Source organism: Lynx canadensis, chromosome A3 (genome assembly GCF_007474595.2).
Source record: "Lynx canadensis isolate LIC74 chromosome A3, mLynCan4.pri.v2, whole genome shotgun sequence".
NCBI classification, from domain to species: domain Eukaryota; kingdom Metazoa; phylum Chordata; class Mammalia; order Carnivora; family Felidae; genus Lynx; species Lynx canadensis.
The window spans coordinates 102768628-102790302 of NC_044305.1; the positions used below are offsets into that span (position 1 = coordinate 102768628).

The following is a 21675-nucleotide window of genomic DNA, read 5'->3' on the forward strand; positions in this document are numbered from 1 at the left end:
GAGCCTGTTTCGGATTCTGTGTCTCCCTCTCTCTGACCCTCCTCCGTTCATGCTCTGTCTCTCTCTGTCCCGAAAATAAATAAACGTTAAAAAAAAAAATTAAAAAAAAAAAAAACCTTATCAGGTGAACAAGCCCAGTTCAATCAAATGCTTAAAACTATTAAAAGAATTTCGAGGGGCGCCTGGGTGGCTCAGTTTAGTGGCCAACTTCAGCTCAGGTCATGATCTCTCAGTTCACAAGTTATAACCTGCGTCGGGCTCTGTGCTGACAGCTCAGAGCCTGGAGCCTGTTTCAGATTGTGTGTTTCCAAATCTCTCTGCCCCTCTCCTGCTCACACTCTGTCTCTCTCTCTCTCAAAAATAAATAAAAAAAAAATAAAAGAATTTGATGGCCAATCATGTCTCTAAATTTTCATGGTTAACACAGGAAACACCATTTATCATGAAAAGCTAGAACTAGGGCCCGTCACCTGAAGTCAGGCTTGCAAAGCTCCTGTACATCACAGTGCAATTGTAAGTGGCGATTGTTCTCAGAGCCTGTGAAAATCACTAGCTGCAAAGGAGTACAGTAGTTTCTTCAAAATGATGTTGTATCCAAGCATTATTTTTCACATCTCTCTGTAGCTTTGATCCTAATAAAACTTTGAAAGTTCCCCCAACTATTGAGCACTTATCAAATCACGGGACAGAAAAAAAAGTCAGAATATACAATTGTTTCTAGGTTGTTCTTCTGTCTTGGAATAGCGGCACTTACACAGCAACCACTTGATATGATAGCGACAGGGCCACAAACCAAATTCTATTAAATCATGACCCATAAAATGGTCAGCACAGATTCTAGGAAATCGGTACTTGAAAATGTTAATAAATTGTTTCTCAAAGATGATCTATGGAATGTGTCCACTTTGAGTGCTTTACCCCACTGGTATTTGATTCACGGATAACCTTAAGTCACTAACATTGTAATTTAACATAAGCTTTGGTCTTGCCTTTGAGTAACTGGGGGGCCCCATTTTAATCCACAGTCAACTAGAACTCTGTGGACACTAAATGTTCCCGAGCCCTTGGGGTGTCTAGGAAATGCAAGCCCATTTTTACCATCAGCCTCAGAAAGTATAACTGTAAGGTGTCTTTGGGGCGAAAAACACGATGTTATAAATTACTGTGGAGTTATACAAGATGATAAACTTATCTGCCCCAGAGATTTCTCCTGTGGTGTGGAGTGGATTAGCCAAGCCCCACTGGCCCCCCAATCCCGCATTTCTCTGAGGTACCTAGCAGTCGGATGACATTTGGGTGGTTGAAGTCTTTCATGCACGCTGCCTCGCTGAGAAACTCCTCAATCTCTCGCTGAGAAAAAGTTGTCCACTAAAAGAGAAGACAGAAAAAACGTGGGGCACTGATGATTTACTCAGTGAAGGGGAAGGAGGTGATAGCAATTTTGTCCTCTAAAAGTAAAATCAGGAAAAGGCAAACCACAGCAATCATAAACAGATGAGTGGTTATCAGGGACGGGTGGGTGGGGAGGGATGAAGGGGTTGCATGCAGGAAATTTTAGGGCAGGGGGACTTCCGTATGATACTGTGATGGTGCACATATGACACTGTATTTGTCAGAACCCACAGAATGTTCAACCCACAGAATGTGAATGCTAATGTAACCCCTGGGCTTCAGGTAATAACGTCTTATATGGGTATATCAGTTGTAAAAAAAAAATGCATGGATGCAAGATGTAATGGATATGGGAGACTGGGAAGGGAGAGAGAATCATATGGGAATTCTGTGTATTTTCTGCCCAATTTTCTATAAACCTACAACGCTCTAAAAATGAAAGTATACTAGTTTAAAAAAATGAAAGTCAAATGCATCATCTGTTGCAATGATTTTTAACTGAAAAAAAAAAAAAAGAAAGAACTCACATCTCTGTCTCTCTCTTGCAAGACTGGTTGCTCAATCATGCCTTGTGAACTGGATATACTTTCCTAACTTTCACACGGTACCATTTTGGGATTAAACCAACTTGTGAGAGACATCTAGAATTCTATATTACGCTAAGCGAAAGAAGCCAGTCACAGGAGAATAAGGACAGTGTGATCCCACTCTCATGAGGTACTCAGGGTAGTCAAACTTAGAGACAGAAAGGATGGTGGTAGCCAGGGGCAAGGAGCGGCAGGGGAGATGGGAAGTTGTTTAATGTGTAGGGAGTTTCTGTTTTGTAAGATGAAAACAGTTCTGGAGATGGATGGTGTGGATGGTTGCACAACAATGTGAATGTACTTAATGCCACTGAGCTGTACTCTTAAAAATGGTTAGGATGGGGGGCGCCTGGGTGGCTCAGTTGGTTCAGCATCCAACTTCGGCTCAGGTCATGATCTAGAACTTCATGAGTTGAGCCCCACATCGGGCTCTGAGCTGTCAGCGCAGAGCTTGCTTTGGATCTTCTGTCTCCCTCTCTCTGCCCCTCCCCCACTCGTCCACTTGTGCACTCTCTCTCTCTCTCTCAAAAATAAATAAACATTAAAAAAAAAACCATTTTATGTTGTATTTTGCCACAATTAAAAACAATTAAAATCAAAGCCAGGCATGCCTTAGGGAATTTGCTTTAATAGGGTATAAGTTTTGACTGAAATCCCCAGATGAGAGCCATCTAGCATAATGTCTATACATTCTCTGGGCTTTGTATACATTAATTTTCCTATTAAAGCAAATTTAAGAAAAAAAATATATAGATCTGCAAAATGTCTGCCACCTTTGCTCTCACTTAATACCTTTGCTCAGACAACGAGGCGGGTAGAACTTTGAAAGGGTAGGGTCTGCCTTCAAACTCCTCCCCCAAGGGGGCAAGATCGGAGGCAAAGACAGATGAGCCTGGGATGCAGAGGCCAGAGACTAGCCTTTCGATTTTTGAAAATTAGCACAGATGTAATTCATATGCAAGTTATTCTCTCTTTTTAATGTTTATTTATTTTTGAGAGAGAGAGAGAGAGAGAGTGCGAGCAGGGATGTAGTCAGAGAGAGACAGAGAGAGACACAGAATCAAAGCAGGTTCCAGGCTCCGAGCTGTCAGCACAGAGTCCGAGCAGGGCTCAAACTCAGGAATCGTGAGAGCATAACCTGAGCCGGAATTGGATTCTTAACTGACTGAGCCACCCGGCTGCCCCGAAAGTTATTCTAATGAAGTCAAAGAGAGCACAGCCAAGGCCAGAGAGAAGAGAGCCCAGGCCTAGCTCCTTTCAACAAGGTCCCGTAAACCTTCCACATAGTAAATGTGGACAATGGAAAGGAGCCTTCACAGGGACCATTGTGAGGTTCAAATAAAATAATGCAAGAGGCAGAATGGTCCTGAATGTGGCTGGCACCCAGATTTGACTATGTACTGGGTTTAGCTCCACTGAATACTCTAACTTCAGGCTGTCTTGGTTTCCAGGGATGATACCTTTTTTTTTTTAATGTTTATTTATTTATTTGAGAACGAGAGAGCGAACGAGTAAGGGAGGTGCAGAGAGAGAGAAAAGAGAGAATCTCAAGCAGGCTCCATGCTGTCAGCACTGAGCCCGACACAGGCCTGGAACTCATGAACCATGAGATCGTGACCTGAGCCGAAACCCAGAGTCGGATGCCACTGACCCATGCAGGCACCCCAGGGGATAATCCTTGAACCTGCTTCCGAGTTGCACTGATTTCCTCTTCCTGTCTTCCTTATGAATTCAAGAGTGACTGCAGTGTCCTTTGGCACACAGTATTACATAAGTATTGGTCATTATTAGAGACATAAAAGCTTCAGAAAGCAGAAAACAACAGCCCATGTGACTTGTAGGTTATTAGGGTTCCTTTTCATCACTGACTTAAACTTCAGTCTCCGGTTCTGGTTAAAAAGTCTCAATACATGCTTATAAGCTAACTTATGTTTTAATTCCCAGTAAAAGTGAATTTAAATTTTAGGAAGAAACCAATTTTACTCCTTGATCAAAAACAATATTGAATATATACAAGGGTAAATGAGAAAGCAATGTTGAAAACATTAACAAACGAAGCATCAAATCATCTCTCTCCTTATGAATCATGAAAACAACTGTAGATAAAATGCCAGACAATCACGGTCTATTTATGGGTGCCCAGCTGACACGTGAAGAATAAAACTTAAACCACAATCCTGTGCGCCCCAGGCCCTGGAAATGCACTTCCTGGAGAAGGGCAGGAGGGCACATGCTATCATGCTCTGCCACTGCAGCCTGGTCAGTGCTTGGTGATAGAAAAGATCAGCACAATCTTCCCCCTTTTAAGCTATCTGACTTCAACAAGTCGCCATGTATCTGAGCCTAGTTTCCTTATCTAGACCAGTCATTTGCACGGATTCAGGAGTGCCCTAGTCAGCACCCGTCTTACTTTTGTCAACGTTGTAATTCATTCTCTCCACACTGCCACCAGAGTGAACTTTCTAGAATGAATCTGCTTTTGTTCCTCATTTGCTTAAGACTCTTACTAGTGGCTCTGCAACTTGCGGGATAAAAGCAGTTCCTTGTGATGACTTATGAGGCCCTTTCTGACCCAGCTGCAAACTCTCTTCTCAGCTTGCTTGGAAGTTCCAGCCTGTGATCACGGCTCACTGCTCTTCATATTGCCTTTGACCAACGAATACGTCTCTCTCTCTGGGAAATGTACCTTCCAGGCAGCCCGCAACTTCCTGAGGAATATGCAAGCATCCTCAAGTGAGGAGTGACCCACCAAGCTGGCCAGATCAGCCAGACCAACTCCTGGGGTCAGAGGCTGCCGCCAGATCAGCTCTGTCTCGGGAATTCATATTTTACTTTGGAGACATTCACTCTACTAGGTGAGAGAGAGGGGAGAGGGAGAGAGCAGTTTGAGAGAGACAGAAAGAGACAGAGAGGGAGGTATGGTAAAAATTACAAATGTACTACCTTGAGGGTAAGGAATGTATAATGCACTTATAAGGACCTCATTACATTCACTTTCTGTCTGTAACCACACAGTGTTCTGGATGGTCTTCTGACCCATCAGTGACTGAGATCATGACACATGAACTCCATCACTGGCCTTACAGAGCACCAGATTACTGAAGCAAACTACCCAGACCCAGGGGGGATGGGTTAATGCGTGATAACTCACACTTCATAGTCTTCACTGCCACTTTCTGAGAAGGTCCCATCTTGCTGCTTAGATTTTCCTTCCATCACAGACCCAAACCTCCTGTAAAGAAGAACAACATCTCCATAGAGTTTGCAAAATCTCCCCTGACCATAAAATGCTACAGTTCCCGGGCTGCTGTTTTTAGGTGGCCTGAGAGTGACCCACATGCGGCAGCCGGGCAGAGCCTGCCGGGGCCACCCACGCTCACAAACCAGGGACGCAGGCCATGCACTAGCCTCCTGTTTGTCCAAGCTTGGTTGGCTCAGGCTCAGCTCAGCTCATCATTTATTAAGCATTAGAAACTGATCCAAGAAACTTACAGAACAACACGGGAAATGTTACTGAAATGTATAAAGTAGAAATTCTTCATACCATTATCATTCATCCTAACATCAATTTGACAAAATCTATACGCGTTTTCACTTTGTTCTTAGGAACTAATTAGGAAGGTGCCCCAAACAGTAAACCTAAGAACCAGAGGTATTTAAAGCATATAGGAAACCGAACAAATAATTGCTTTTCAAATGAAGGAAGGGAATTAATATTTTTCAAGGGATTACAGTACGTGTAAGACACCATAGAGGCCCTTTCCATATGCAAAATCTGAGCGGCAAAAAACCACCATTACTTTTTCATTGTAATAAATTATAAAACAGAACCTACTTGTATTGTAACTGGAAGTCACAAAATGGTATTTTACATAATAAATACACATTAAAAAAAATTTTTTTAACGTTATTCATTTTTGAGACAGAGAGACAGAGCATGAATGGGGGAAGGTCAGAGAGAGAGGGAGACACAGAATCTGAAACAGTCTCCAGGCTCTGAGCTGTCAGCACAGAGCCCGACGCGGGGCTCGAACTCATGGACCGCGAGATCATGACCTGAGCCGAAGTCGGACGCCCAACCGACTGAGCCACCCAAGTGCCCCAATAAATACACATTTAAACATTACAGTAAACTGCTTCCTTTCTAACCTCACATTTTATTTTATTTATTTTTTAACATAATTTATGTCACACGGGCTTCCATCCAACACCCAGTGCTCATCCCAGTAAGTGCCCTCCTCAGCACTCATCACCCACTCTCCCCTCTCCCCCACCCCCATCAACCCTCAGTTTGTTCTCTGTATCTAAGAGTCTGTTATGCTAACCTCACATTTTATAAATTTTTTTTTCAACGTTTATTTATTTTGGGACAGAGAGAGACAGAGCATGAACAGGGAAGGGGCAGAGAGAGAGGGAGACACAGAATCGGAAACAGGCTCCAGGCTCTGAGCCATCAGCCCAGAGCCCGACGCGGGGCTCGAACTCACGGACCGCGAGATCGTGACCTGGCTGAAGTCGGACGTTTTAACCGACTGCGCCACCCAGGCGCCCCCAACCTCACATTTTAAAAGAAATGAACTGCTTACCTTCACCCAGGATTTTCCCAAGAATTAATAGATTCCTGTCAATCACGACATCTTCTAGTTTATTCTGCAGTTCCTCGCTGACTCCCAAGCTGCGCACTGTAAGGGAGTGACGAAGTACGTGTAAGGGTTGTCAGTCTGCTCCCTTTCGTTCGAACAGAATTGAAATGATCAGATGGTCCTATCAAAGAGTTAAACATTTTCTTCCTTTTGTACCCATGGCTCTTCCCGCACAATGTCGGTAAATAAAACATCACACGGTGATGCTACTATGATTTACGTGAGTAAAATGAATCCTTCAGGGCAAGATTAATTCTGAGGCTTATAAAAATCAGAACCATATTTCTCTTCCCACGGGTGCAGCAGCCAGCAGATTCACGTGGCGGGTGGGGGTTGCCCTTGATTTAAAGGAGTAAGGAAGAGAGTCGCTATGTACTTTCTTGCTTTCTAGTGGCGTACGTGCTATTTTATGGCTAACTATAGGATACCAAACAGCTATTGGGTTCCCTCCCCTGTCCTAGGCCAGGGAAGGAAGGCAGAAACCGCAGGAAACACTAAGAGAACAGGCTCCCTCCTATTCTGCCTATGGCATCTGGAACCTCATTAATATGACACAGAACGTGCTAAATTGAGCACGTGGGGGCAAGTGGAGACGATCTTCTATACAAGGTGTCAGCATGCAGCATTGACCATAAGCATTATCAATAAGAGGAATTTAACCAATTCAGTAACATTTTGGCAAATGATGCAGTTTGTGCCATAGTTATGATAAGCAAGCCTTTGAAAGAAAAAAAATGTGGACAATTAGAAAAGATACATTAGCTCTTAAAGAAAAAAAATTTTGTTTTTACCCAGATGGTCCTCTAATAAAGGAAAGAACGGGTCTAAACGGAGAATTTTTTTTAATGCAAGAACAGATCTCTAAAGGTCAAAACTTGTAGATCAGAAACGTAAAGAAATCAGTAACATTGTACCTTGAGTGAGTTTTTGTTTCTTGGCACCCTGCATTCTATCATTCTTATATCTGTTTTGGTGCTCTTGTTTCGGCAAACATCCTGAAGCCTGGACTTGATATTTGCACGTACTTGTACATGGTTTCTGAAGTCTTCAAGAACACAGCCATCTGTGTATTCTCGCTCTTCAAACTGGAAGGCTCCACTCCGAATCAGCAAAACTCAAACCATAATTGTTGTAAAGTATGTTGGCAAATTGTTCTCTGAGCCCATTGCCACAAAAAAGCAGGAAATAAGCTCAGAGATTATGTCAATTGCTTTGCTGTTTTTCTTGAAATCCTGACCTCTAACCACATCTCTCCTATCACTGTGGTGAGTTCCTTCTTCCTTCCGCATTTCTTGGTGTTAGGAGTCTTTAACACAGGCCGCTTTACCTCAGGTCCACTTCAAGACTTCCAGTAAACCAGCCAGCAGGAAAGCACTTGGCAATGTCTCGCTATCTGCTTGCTGGTTTCTGAAGACATTTTGCATGTTAAAAATAACTCCTTTGACTCCTTTGCCTTTTGTTAGAAATCTATCAATTAATCTGCTGTTCTTTCTTTGCTCTAACTACTTTAGGGAAGATGAAAATTAACTTACAGGTGAGTTCAATGGCTCGCCGACAGAAGGACTTCTTTGCTATATAATTGACGACCAACTCCCGAACCTCCTCTGTTGAAGGCGTTCCTGGGCGAATAAAAATAAAGACATCTCCCACTATTAGGAAAGGGCTGCTGGGGCAGATGCTGATTCCACAAGGATGTAACCAAGCTGTTGCTTGTTGAAAGGCCTCTTTGACTGCAAAGACCCCTCCCACTGGGAGAAATGGACTTCTTTCCTTAGCTCTGTTTTAGGCTTACTTGGCAATATACCACTGAGAACAGAACACATGGGGCTCCCGGGTGCTCAGCTGGTTGAGCATCTGACTCTCGGTCTCCGCTTAGGGCATGATCTCATGATTCGTGAGTTCAAGCCTCACATGGAGCCTGCTTGAGATTCTCTCTCTCCCTCTCTCTCTCTGCCTTTCCGTCTCAAAAATAAACATTTAAAAAACAAAGAGAGAGACAACACAAAACAACTGAGAAGCTCCCAATGGCCAAAGTGTAACAACCTGAGCAAGCAAATAAAGTAGTACTGGATTCTAATCCAAAGTATGAAGTGAATGTCCATGAGTCCATACTGATACGTATGACTGAATAATTAATGAGGTGAAGAGACAAATCTATGCAGAAGAATTCCAAATATTTTATGTAGACACTCTGCCCCAAAGGGTGTAGGAAGCATAACCCCTCACCTGTGTGGGCTCCGCTTGTTGACTTGTTTCCAAAAAGGAAGGGAGAAAAATAACTGTGTCACATCCAAGTGACAAAATTAATGCTAGAACCCAGGTGGTCACATCTTCCAGTCCAGTGCCTTCCCCTCTGTATGCCAGGCTCCCTACCACCACAGGGCCTTTGCATGTACTGTGCCTTCTGGCTGTAATGCTCTTCCTTTTGTCTTTCGCCTAACTAATACCTGCTCTTTTCTTCAGATTTTAGCTCGGTTTCACCTCTGCAGGGAGGCCTTTCCCGACTTTCTAATGCAGTCAAATTCTCCTGTTATACACTCTTACATGTCCCTTTATATAGGATTTACACAGTTGCCATTTCATTTTTTTTTAATTTTTTTTCAACGTTTTTATTTATTTTGAGACAGAGAGAGAGCATGAACGGCGGAGGGGCAGAGAGAGAGGGAGACACAGAATCAGAAGCAGGCTCCAGGCTCTGAGCCATCAGCCCAGAGCCTGAGGCGGGGCTCGAACTCACGGACCGCGAGATCGTGACCTGGCTGAAGTCGGACGTTTAACCGACTGAGCCACCCAGGCGCCCCACACGGTTGCCATTTTATACTTATGTGTAATCACTTGTGTGATTATTGCTTGATTCTCCATGAACTGTGAGCACCCCTGAGGGCAAGTAGTACCTGCTTTTGTTCAGCATTGTACCCCAGGCTATCACCTAGAAGGCTCTCAATACATATTATTGTGCTACTCTTACAACTTCTGCAGAGCCTACAAACCACATCTAGACTCTGGGATGCATTTTGGTCAAGTATATGTTCAGGATTTGGGTCAGATTTTGTCATTTCTTCAAAATAGGCATTCTTAGAATTTACATACTGAGATATAATAATTATAAGGATAGAGTTAATAAGTACTGTAGGTACCCGACCCTTAGGACTAGGATGGACACGAAAAATGGGCAGGATAGCCTCTGCTCTCATGCTTCTTCTCCATGACAGTGAAAAGTTTTGGAGTGGAGTGGAATGTTCCAGTAGCATTCCCAAGACTCAGCAATGAATAAAGGTGCTCAGCTCCTGCCAAAACACAGTCATTCACCCTCCATCACTCTGTCCTATTCCAGCTGTCACAACCCACATCTTACAAAGTACTTCCTCTACCCCATGAGTGATAAACTGGGTTTTCACAGAAACCCAAACGCGCTGCAGAGGCACTGGAGTAGAAAACTGAGTTCCAGAAACAAATTTACACATAGCTTTCTTATCATAGGTTGCCTTAAACACGCCTTCCCATTTTTGTTGATATTTAACTACTGTTTGGTTATAAAGTCAGATGTATAGAAAAGTTAGAACAAGATATTCTTTTACACTTGAATGTGAAAATACAAAGGTTTTCTCTATTAGAAAAAATGTATAAAGGGGCGCCTGGGTGGCGCAGTCGGTTAAGCGTCCGACTTCAGCCAGGTCACGATCTCGCGGTCCGTGAGTTCGAGCCCCGCGTCGGGCTCTGGGCTGACGGCTCGGAGCCTGGAGCCTGTTTCCGATTCTGTGTCTCCCTCTCTCTCTGCCCCTCCCCCCGTTCATGCTCTGTCTCTCTCTGTCCCAAAAATAAATAAATGTTGAAAAAAAAAATTAAAAAAAAAAAATGTATAAAATACAGTAAAAAAAAAAAAAAAAAGAAAACGCAGAATCATCCACACTTATACTATTCAGAATTGCTAATGATTTGGTGAATTTCCTTCTAGTATTTTTATCTATACATACATTTCATTTTTTTTAATGTTTATTTATTTATTTTGAGAGAGGGAGAGAGAGAGAGAGAGGGAGGGAGGGAGAGAGAAAGAGAGACAGCACACAGGGTAGGGGCAGAAAGAGAGGGAGACAGAGAATCCCAAGCAGGCTCCATGCTGTCAGCGCAGAGCCTGATGCAGGACTGGAACTCAGGAACCATGAGATCATGACTTGAGCCAAAATCAAGAGTCAGTCACTTAACTGACTGAGGCGCCCTCATTTTTTTTTTTTTTTTTTAACAGTTAGGATTATTTTTAAGAGTTCTAACAAAAATCCTCATTTTACAGCAACGAAGTTTGAGTACTGAAGGCCTATGGATGAATGAGCCCTTTCAAGGCTAGCTTTCACTGCTGGCTGCCTCTGTAGCATTGGCCTAACTAAGGAAGCTGCCTGTCCCCAGGATTGTGCATAAGACAGGGCACCCAGCCAGGTACAATGTGAGGAGCGGGGCCAGCACGAGAGGCATTATTACTTGGCATGAGAAGCACAGGGTAACACGGGGCAGAACAGTTTAAACTGGGAAACTTACCCAACTTCGTCTCCTGGACTCTTTTTCTGATGACCAGAGAAATATATAAAATTGACCCAATCAAAACAACTCCGCAAAAGCAACCAAGGATGATGAGCACAGGATCTGTGTTGCCAGGTGCCGGGGTTGACGAGGGGGCAAAATCTACCCAACCTAGTAAAATACCAACAGACCCAATTGAAAACATCTCTTTGGGATCCGAAACACATAAGAAACATTAGCTTGTAATAGGGAAGAAGAGAGTCAAAAGCTCTAGAACTTAATCCTTTTATATCTGTGATCTACATACGCAGGCGGTCCTCGCTCTGATGGTGCAAGCTGAGACCACGCAAAGTGATCTTAACAATCAATGGGTGACGCTTTTCATATCAGTTATGAATATATAAGGAATTAAAAAAAAAGGAAAACCAGTGTTTATATGGTACACTGTAATTCAAAAACATTGAGGAATATTGAGAAATAAAAGATTGTATTTCTTGTAAAAAACGTCTCAAGAGGAGTTTGAATGGTACTGTCTTCTGGTCACATAACTTATGATATGGAGAGAATATATTTTCTGTGCTGTGGAGAATTTTCCTCCTCCTCTCTGGGTCTGGATTCATCCCCAACACTTTACCCCCTGTGCTTTCCACATTGCGAGCTATCTCTGAGAGTTCCTTTATGTGAATTCATTCATTCATTCATTCATTCATTCATTCACCGTTGTTCCGTGGCTGCATAGCGGGTCTACCCAATGGCGGCAATATCTGCCTTCCTGTATCAGCTGTTTCTTCCGTAACTCCACATTCAATTCAAATTTCTCTTCCAACACTATCACTCTTCCTTTCTTTTCTGCACTTCGCCTTTGTTCACCAACTCCCTCCTTCAATTACTTATTTTATTATTGACTTATTTTTTAAGTAGGGCTTCACGCCCAGTGCAGAGCCCAACACAGGGCTTGAACTCATCACCCTGAGATCAAGACCTGAGCTGAGATCGAGAGGTGGATGCTCAACGACTGAGCCACCCAGATGCCCCTCAAATACTTATTTTAGGAAGTGTCATGTGGGTGTGTCCCTGGGAGATAAGGAGGCAACGCAAGCTATGGTCTTACTAGACGCATTGTGATCTGAATAATGGAAGTGCGTGTCCAACTACCGAGAACTTTGAAACAAGCAACAAGACCCGTCATGGGCATCGATGAGCATCTGTTATTTAGGTAGTGGTTTGTGGACCGGACCACTGGCGGCAAAGTTTATACTTCATGCAATTACTCACAGTAACACATGACGGTAACTCCAAATTCGGACCATGTCATTGGGGAACTAGTGTTATGTAACCAAACTGTGGCAGCTGAAAAGTATGCATGTTGGGATTGTGCAAAAAAGCAAGGACTGCCAGCATAGCACAGCCTTTTAAAATGGTGGAGAGTTTATATAAAGATGAAAGCTCTGTCTTCCCAAACTCTGATGTTTTTTTAACCTGTGCCCTTAGCATCAGAATCTCACGGTCTCAGAATTTCAACCAGGTAGACACGTCTTGCTTGCCATCACCAGTTACTAACGTTCCCCAGATACAGAGCCGAGGGCTACAGGAACTGTAATATGGCTCCAGTTCAGCATGTTTGGGGGTCGCTGGAACAAACAGACAGGAACTCGATGGTCTACTTACAAGTCCTATTTGCTATGGATACAAAGACCATATCTGGCAAGACCTTGTAAATGCAAAAATTGTACTGATACAGATGCCTGTGCATGCAGGCTACGACAGCAGTTTAATATCAAACAACCCAGAGCAGTGAGAGTCAGAACAAAGGCTCCACTGGTCTATGGAAGCATGGACAGCTTTTAGGGCCACATGGGACACCACAGTGGCTCCTTGCCAAAGGATACTCCAACAAATAAAGAAGACAGCATGCAGGGCTGAGCATTTAGCTCAGTGAGCCCAATGCTGTGTAAGGAGAGCTTTTATAGGAAACACTTTATGTTTTGTACCGATCAATCACGAAGCACGGACCAAGGCTTGAGTGAGTAATAACATGGTAAGCTTTACTGCTTAAAACACACAAAACAAACACTAGCACATAAACAAACAGTGCCCATTACACAGACCTAAAGACTAGCCATACTACAGCTCTCCAACATTCAGTCACGTATACGTCATTTATACTAAATTCAGTAAGTCAAGTCAAATTTGGTATTCTGGAAGGACTGATCTTTCCAGTAACTCAGTACCACCAATAGTAATGGCAGTGGGAGGACTCACAGGTATCAGTGCTCTGTGATGTGTGTTAACATATCAACTACCTTTCTCAGAGCAAAAATTCCTTCTGGTCTTTGTCTTTCATTCTTAAACCAGATACCCATCCCACAGGTTACTCTCTGGCACTCTGCATTGCCTGGACTGGCACATTCTATCAGACGATAAGGAACCCGACTCTCACCGTGCGCAGGGATGAACATTTTCACTGGGTCGCTGAACGGCCCGACTCCCCCCTTTTGTGATGGCGGCAATCCTCACCGTACATGTGGCGTTGTGGACTTGAACAGAAATCTGAGCATGGCTGCCGTTCTGGCCAACTTCTTCAGACAGCTCTTTCTGGGAACAGAGAAGGAGGGAAAGGGGATGAAACAGTGAGCTGCCAGGGGCGTGTCGTCTGCTCGCCCACAATTCCTTCTGAGGGAAGTCATCCCACCCACCTCCCAGGGGGCACAGGCTGTGTCTCTACCGCATCCCTTCCTTACTCAGCGCACAGCTAACGGAACCCAAGGGTGGGCAGGGATGTTGAACGGGCTGGCTGCAACCTCTGGCCTTAGGGCCTTGCCCAAGTGAGTCTGTGAAGGCATGGCACTCAGAATGGTCAGTGAGATGTCTCTGGAAGAGAGGGAGCATGTAGCAGAGGCAGCCAGAGGGCAAGAGCAAGCCTGGCTCTGGGAGACCCCTGCCCTCAGAACCCCCACAGTACAATGCCCAAGAGCCAAACTATACCTTGACATTGACCACCTGCCAACTTCCCTTGAACCAGCATGCATGGGCTCCTGTTCTTTACAATTATAAGAATTTTGACTAAAATCTACCTTGAGGAGGGCACTGGCATGTTTTTTTTTTTCCCCTCTAGTGTGACACATGCACAATTTTCTCAATTTCCAAAAATCTGGTTTCACTTTTACTTATTTTGTTTTATAACCACTGCCATGCACCATGCGCCATTAAACACAGGAGAAAGTGATTTAAAAAAAATTTTTTTTAACATTTATTCATTTTTGAGAGACAGAGTGTGAGTGGAGGAGGGGCAGAGAGAGAGACAGGCAGACAGACACACACACACACACACACACACGCACACACACACACCACACCACACACACAGAATCTGAAGCAGGCTCCAGAATCCAAGCTGTCAGTACGGAGCCCGACGCGGGCTCGAACTCATGGACCTCGAGAACATGACCTGAGCTGAAGTCGGATGTTTAAATTTTTTTTTTTTCAACGTTTATTTATTTTTGGGACAGAGAGAGACAGAGCATGAACGGGGGAGGGTCAGAGAGAGAGGGAGACACAGAATCGGAAACAGGCTCCAGGCTCTGAGCCATCAGCCCAGAGCCTGACGCGGGGCTCGAACTCACGGACTGCGAGATCGTGACCTGGCTGAAGTCGGACGCTTAACCGACTGCGCCACCCAGGCGCCCCAGAAGTCGGATGTTTCAACAACTGAGCCACCCAGGTGCCCCAGGAATAAGTGATTTTTGAAAACAAAACAAAACAAACAACAAAACAAAACAAAAAACCCCAGAACTCTGTTTATATAACACTTTTCCCTTTGTTTCCAAACCTCCCTCTCAAAATAAATAATTATTTTTTTAAAAAGACTGTTTTAGGACCTCATTTCAGCCTTCGGACTGTTTATTTTGAGAGGGAGGGAGGGAGGAGGAAGAGCAGAGAGAGAGAGAGAAGGAGAGAGAGAATCCCAAGCAGGCTCTGCACTGTCAGCACAGAGCCCAATGCGGGGCTCGGCCCCACAACCGTGAGATCATGATCTGAGCTGAAATCAAGAGTCGGAAGCTGAACTGACTGGGCTCTCCAGGCACCCCAGAAACACGTCTTTAATCTCTGCAGTTTGGAGACCTGATTTCACAGACAGAAAGAGAAATGTCACAGCACGCAGGTGGCGCACAGATACCACAGATCACTGACGAGCAGGCGCCTGGTTTGGGTTGGTAACTTTATTCCTGGTCACTTGGTGTCATGCTGATTCCTTCTAACAGTGGGGCAGGTGGGGCCAGCTCAGCCCTTACGGAGGAGGGCAGGCCAGTCATTGGTGACCAAGGGGGAACCTGGGTCAGCCACCCACAGACTTCCTAAATGTAAACAAGCAGTGACCATCAGGTCTCAGAAATAATCTTAGACAAGGGATAAAAGGGGAAAATATGGCTTTAAAATGTTCTGGTTTTTTCCACCCCACTGGACTGTATGCTAAGGAGATTTGTCACAGATTTTTTTTTTTTTATTAATTAAGTAAACAAAATAATAATTAACAATTTGGGGGGTATTCAGGCAATATCTTTTTAGAAATAGAGCATTTTATTTATGGCAAACCCAGTTTTGATTATGGGTTAGTTGGTCATTCTCTATTTAATTTGGGTGGGGGACAGGAACTCATCAAGCAGAGCAACTCTATGGTTCGAACCCACACAGTCATGGAGCCCTGCAGTGAGTCCGGCTGGCCCCTGAGAAATAACATGTCTGCTTCACAATTTACTACCTAACAGCTCCTGAACGTACAAAAGATGTCCTGCCTGACAAACAGCTTTTGGGCCTGCTTCTAGCTTCACGCTTTTCATCTGCCAGGACTCAAATACAATATATCATGGGGCGTCTGGGTGCTCAGTCTGTTGGGCGTCCGACTTCGGCTCAGGTCATGATCTTGCAGTTCATGAGTTCAAGCCCCGCGCATTTAGCTCTGTGCTGACAGCTCAGAGCCTGGAGCCTGCTTCCGATTCTGTGTCTCCCTCTCTCTCTAGCCCTCGCCCACTCATGCTCTGTCTCTCTCTCTCTCTCAAAAATAAATAAAACATTAAAAAAATTAAAAGATATATATAATATATCATTTGTGAGAATTATCTCTAAATTAGAGGACATGCATAATTGTGAATGAATTAAATTCCTATAAGAAGAGAAATCCTAACACAAAATCATCCTTTTGGAAACAAACATACCAGTAGTTGATAAGATCTATTCGCTTAGGGCCTATAATAAGTCACTGTGAAAACCCAGAGAAGGAGCTTTGAAATTTCCACCTCCTGTTCCTTAAGTGCCTCAACATGGCAGTCATCCTGGTTACTGCTGTCATCTTTCCGAATCTTGAAGTACGAAAACGATGGCAGCCACCGCTTACAGGTAACATGCTTTGGAAATACGTAAAGAATTTTCCCATTTTAGGGGTGGAGCTATAATAAATGCTGAAGTAGTGATTAGAAAGATACATGATAACTATTTCAGTGGAGCACAACCATTTTCTCTAAGAATTGCCTTAAATGATAAAGATGATCCCTGTTTCTAAAAATCGATGCAACTGATCCAAATTCTTTTGATGCCAAATACGTAAGCAAATGTATGACCGACCATATCTATATCCCCAATATTTATTTTCATTTGATTTTGAAATTTGACAAAGAAATCCATTTAAAACCAGACCATGTAGGAGCCACCCATGTGTGTATGCTCTCTCTCACGGTCAGGTGCAGAGCATAGAAGGTGAGGCCGTTTCCCTGGCATGAGGTGGTCTGGTTCTGGGGCACACGCCACGGGTGAACTGCAATTTCTCATTCTGTGAGTTTTCAACTTCACCAACAAAGGCCCGTAGCCTCGAGGACTTAAAATCTAAGAGCATTTTCAGGTAATGAAATCAGATTTACAATAGACATCTGATGACATACATGTAGACCCTGTAGGGAAAGTAATAGCGTGTCTTTGGAAACAGTTTCTTTTTTTCTCTTGTGAGGCACTAAGGTCAGCACAACTGCAGTGGCATTTGTTTGCTAATCACTGAAAGGTGTTAAGATCTCCAACTCTGTCAGAATTCACAGCCCTATAATTTATGTAATTAAGAATAAGGCCCATTTTATTGCCTCGAAGAACAGTAACAGTCAACGGGGGAAGCACCACCAGATAAGAGCTTCTGTCATGCTACGCCAACAAAGGTGGCTTGTTCAACAGGCTTCACATTCACAGGACTCATTTTGCATTTGTCAATGCAAAACTCACATCTTACTCTTCAAATGTGTCCTGTTCTTACTTCCTTTTGCTAAGAGGCCACAGTGTGGAATTTGAGTGAGAGACACTGTATCATGAAAGCCAAAGGAATCTGGGAAGGGGTTAGTGGGCTCTGAAAAGCACGGCTCTGGATGTCAGTCTGGCCTGGGTTCCTACCCCAGTGCTGCCAATTCCAAGCTTTGTGACTCTGGTAAGTACTCAGCATCTCTGAGCTTCAGTTTCCTCAAGGTAAACGTTGAAAGTAATACCTTTCTCTCTCTCTCCTCTTTTTTTAATTTATTATTTATTTATTTATTTATTTATTTATTTATTTATTTATTTTTGGGACAGAGAGACACAGAGCATGAACGGGGGAGGGGCAGAGAGAGAGGGAGACACAGAATCGGAAACAGGCTCCAGGCTCTGAGCCATCAGCCCAGAGCCTGACGCAGGGCTCGAACTCACAGACCGTGAGATCGTGACCTGGCTGAAGTCGGACGCTCAACTGACTGCGCCACCCAGGCGCCCCTCTCTCTCTTTTTTTAATGTCTCATGATGTTTTTGTAAGGGTTAATGAATTCCTACACACACAACATGAAGCACACAGTCTGGCACACTGTAAGTAATCAATGGTGGTTATTATTATTCCTATATTCCTCTACCTAAAAGGTGCCATATTTGGATCATCTTTCCCTATAAATGCAAGGTCCTCTTACAGAAGTGACCTTGTAGTGTCTTTCAAGTCCTGGCACAGGAGAGAAAATAACCAAGGCTGCCTAATGCCTCACACCAAGAAGTTTATTTGACTAGTTCATGCGATTTACGTCCATTGTAGGTTTCTCCTCCAAGCTGTGCATATCACCCTTGATTAATTCTTGGGTTTCGGCAGTGTTCCAGACCCCTGGCTGACCTATCCCACAAGAACCTTGCCCATTTCTCATACTTTACCATGACACCTGCTCAGATGCCCTGCCCTCCTTTGAGAGTGAGTGAGAGGGAGCAATAAGGAAAGGAAGAGCCAGTGTGCTCATGCCCAAATCCAAGCTTGTTAGGACGCAGTGGTCTAGGCCTGAGGAAGGAATCCTTGAAGGTACTGTGGCTTCTCTAGGTCTTTAAAGAAGTTATTTCTACATGTCCTGTTGTCTCTAGGCCCATAATAATCTGCCCATAATGAAACCGCCTTCTGATTTAACATCTCTACCCCTTCCAAATACAATTAAACCAGCATTAGAACTACAATCCTATAATAATGAGTTTTGTATAAATAACACATATAACGATGAGTCTCTCTGTTGAACATGTGGGCCATTCTGGGTCAAAGTGAAACAGACTTATTTACTGTAAAATACCAAAGAGGCTTGAGCTTACCAATAAACCTTATTGATCTTCCAGAGAGGGGTATACGATGTGATATTTTATAAACTTATTTGCTCATTGAATCCTCTCTCATGGAAGGTCTACTGACAACTTCTGGGAATGGGAATGGATGGGAAACACTAGTCCACACTCATCAAAAGCCTGTCTCATCACAGAGTGAAACTCTCCAGCCAGTATGGATGTCAGTCAGGTCCACGCATCAAGCCCCATAAATGCCTAGAAAGTAAGTTCAAGGTCCTCGGTACAAAGATGAGCAAGACATGGCCCCAACTTCAAGGAGAATAGATTGCACTTGCTCCTGACTTTTGGATTTTTGAGCTTGGATTAGGAAATGCAAGGGATAAAAAAAAAAAAAAGAACAAAAAAAGGTCGATACCTTCATCAAGATATAGCAAATGTGTGTACAGTAACTATCAGGAGTTTTTTAGTCTGAAAGTGATATAACATGTGGGGATAATAAAGGTATAAACAATAGCCCACCCAAAGATCACTTCCAAGAAAGTTCTGAAGCCGCATACAAAAAACCCACCCTTATTAGAGTAACTCCTGGGAATAGCTTTTCAAAAATATCCAGTTCCATTGTCTTGCATAAAGAAGGTATACCTTAGTATCAGTTTCCTAAAAATGGAAATGAAAGAACAATTTGAGAGATGAAGTTGTATCTAACTCTTGCCCTTCTGAAATGAATGGGAGTTTAGGAAACAGAGGTGATGGGTACGGAGGTCATGAAACTTCACTTTTGGGCAGGGTTTTTTTTTTTTTTTTTTTTAATTTTTTTTTTTTTTTCAACGTTTTATTTTTTTGGGACAGAAGCAGACAGAGCATGAACGGGGGAGGGGCAGAGAGAGAGAGACACAGAATCGGAAACAGGCTCCAGGCTGTGAGCCATCAGCCAGAGCCTGACGCGGGGCTCGAACTCACGGACCGCGAGATCGTGACTGGCTGAAGTCGGACGCTTAACCGACTGCGCCACCCAGGCGCCCCAGGGCAGGGGTTTTAGGATCCTCCCTGGGTCAGCTTTTTCTCCAGCGTTTTTACTTGCCTCTGGTTGCAGCCCACGATGAGCTTGAAGCATGGCTACATCTGAGGAATGGTATCCTAAGGAAAGCAAGCCGCCAAGTCTTTTGTTGTCACGAGACCCTCATGATGCACAAAGTGCAGCATGAGTACAACGCAAATGAGGTTCTCACTAGGATGATCCAGCAGCACCAAGGAGGTAATGACTGGAAAGGTCACAGCTCTCACTGTGGCAGTATTGTTCTCACTGCAGAGGGGACCATGCCGAACAAAAGGCAACCAGAATGTACAGTGCAGCGGAGCGCTGTGGGCATTTAGTGCGTGAGGCTCTCCAGCTGCGTCATCCATGAGGCTTTCGCCACTCTTGCCCTTCAGCACGCCTCAGCTCAGGTCCCCTCCGGAGAGGCAGCTTTCACCCATGCCAGAAGAAGTCGAAAGGATGACCTGAACTCTTTAAACAAACTGGGGTGTTTTCTGTTTAGACCTCTCAAGTGTCTGCTGATAATTACAACCTTCTGCCAACCAGAGAAAAATAAAATCCTTACTGAACTGGAACACAATTATTGCACCTTCAGGTGCTGTTCACGATTCACCACGGTGAAAGGGGCTTGCCTCTAAGACAGGCATTTGATTCCCCTGATTCAGCCGGTGTGGAAACGCAGTTAATAAGGACCCTGCACGGGTGCCTTGGGACAAAAGACCAAGAAACAAGAGGCTTCTATCGTAGGACAACGCTCCTAAGCAGGGTTGTGCCTTGTACAAACAACACCCTATCATCACTCTGAGGCACATAAACTCACGCGCTTCCAAACTCTCTTCTTTTTCCTCTACTTCCATCACCTACCGCTTCCAAGAGTCAGCGTCCTGATAGGTAAACTGAGGCAGGAAAAGACAAAGAATAAATCCCACCCGTCCTTTTGGAAACAACAGCAGTTGCATAAGAGTTGGATGTCATGAAGCTGACGACGACTGAAGCAAAGATTGGATGTCGTCAATGGGGGCAGCTGTGGACTCTGTCCCTCTCTGCTGCCAAGAAGCTGTACTGCTGTCATGTGGCACCCCCAACAAATGCCACGAGGATGCTAAAATCTGATCTGTCCCCAGGGCTAGGTCGATCAGGAATATAACAACACAAAACAGTGTGCTTTGCATGATGGCAGTAAAGAGACAGTCCTGATGATGAACCAGTACATCTGCCTTTCCATAGGAAGCTCTACATCACAAAGAAGTCAGTGTCACCTCAACTATCTTCTCAAGTGGGAAGGGGACCTGTCTGGTAGCTGCCTACCCATCCACACTTGGGCATTACCCCTATTCCTGTGGAGCTGTGTTAAGGCAACCTGTTGCTGGCTTAGCCCTGTCCTCTGGAGTCTGGTTACCCCTTTTCATTCTCTATGAGGCTGGGGTTCTTCCCTGATAATCTTCAGAAAAGCATCCTCTGGAATTTCCAAGAGGCTATGAATTGTTGGACTGCTAAGCCATATAGCTTCTGGACCTTCTGCTCTAGTTATCTGGGTAGTTCTCAACTATCTTCCTACAAGAGCCCAAGTTCCCAGAAGGCACGAATCAAGTGGTGACAGAGAGGAGTTCACCTATTTACCGAATGCATAAACGAATGGGTGAGTGAGTGAGCGAGAAAAGCCCCAAAGATTCCTTGGAATTTTGTTAACTATTCAGTCATCTCTAGTTTTTACTATAGTCTTCACATCCCAGTGAAAGGGACCTCATTCAATAATAATACTTTGTTGTCGGGGTACCTGGGTGGCTCAGTCGGTTAAGCTTCCGACTTCAGCTCAGGTCATGATCTCACAGTTCGTGAGTTTGAGCCCCGTGTCAGGCTCTGTGCTGTGCTGACAGCTCAGAGCCTACAGCCTGCTTCAGATTCTGTGTCTCCCTCTCTC

At 44.1% G+C, this 21675-nt stretch overlaps 1 protein-coding gene across 1 annotated transcript in view; it reads right to left on the reverse strand.

Annotated features, from left to right (window-relative positions):
- The window catches only part of MERTK (MER proto-oncogene, tyrosine kinase), a 112524-nt gene that overhangs the window by 17402 nt on the left and 73447 nt on the right, over positions 1–21675 (reverse strand). Inside the window, 8 exon segments of the mRNA XM_030311141.2 lie at positions 1275–1360; positions 5121–5158; positions 5160–5205; positions 6559–6658; positions 8152–8238; positions 11150–11302; positions 13572–13626; positions 13628–13726. Coding sequence (XP_030167001.1) covers positions 1275–1360; positions 5121–5158; positions 5160–5205; positions 6559–6658; positions 8152–8238; positions 11150–11302; positions 13572–13626; positions 13628–13726 — 664 coding nt within the window.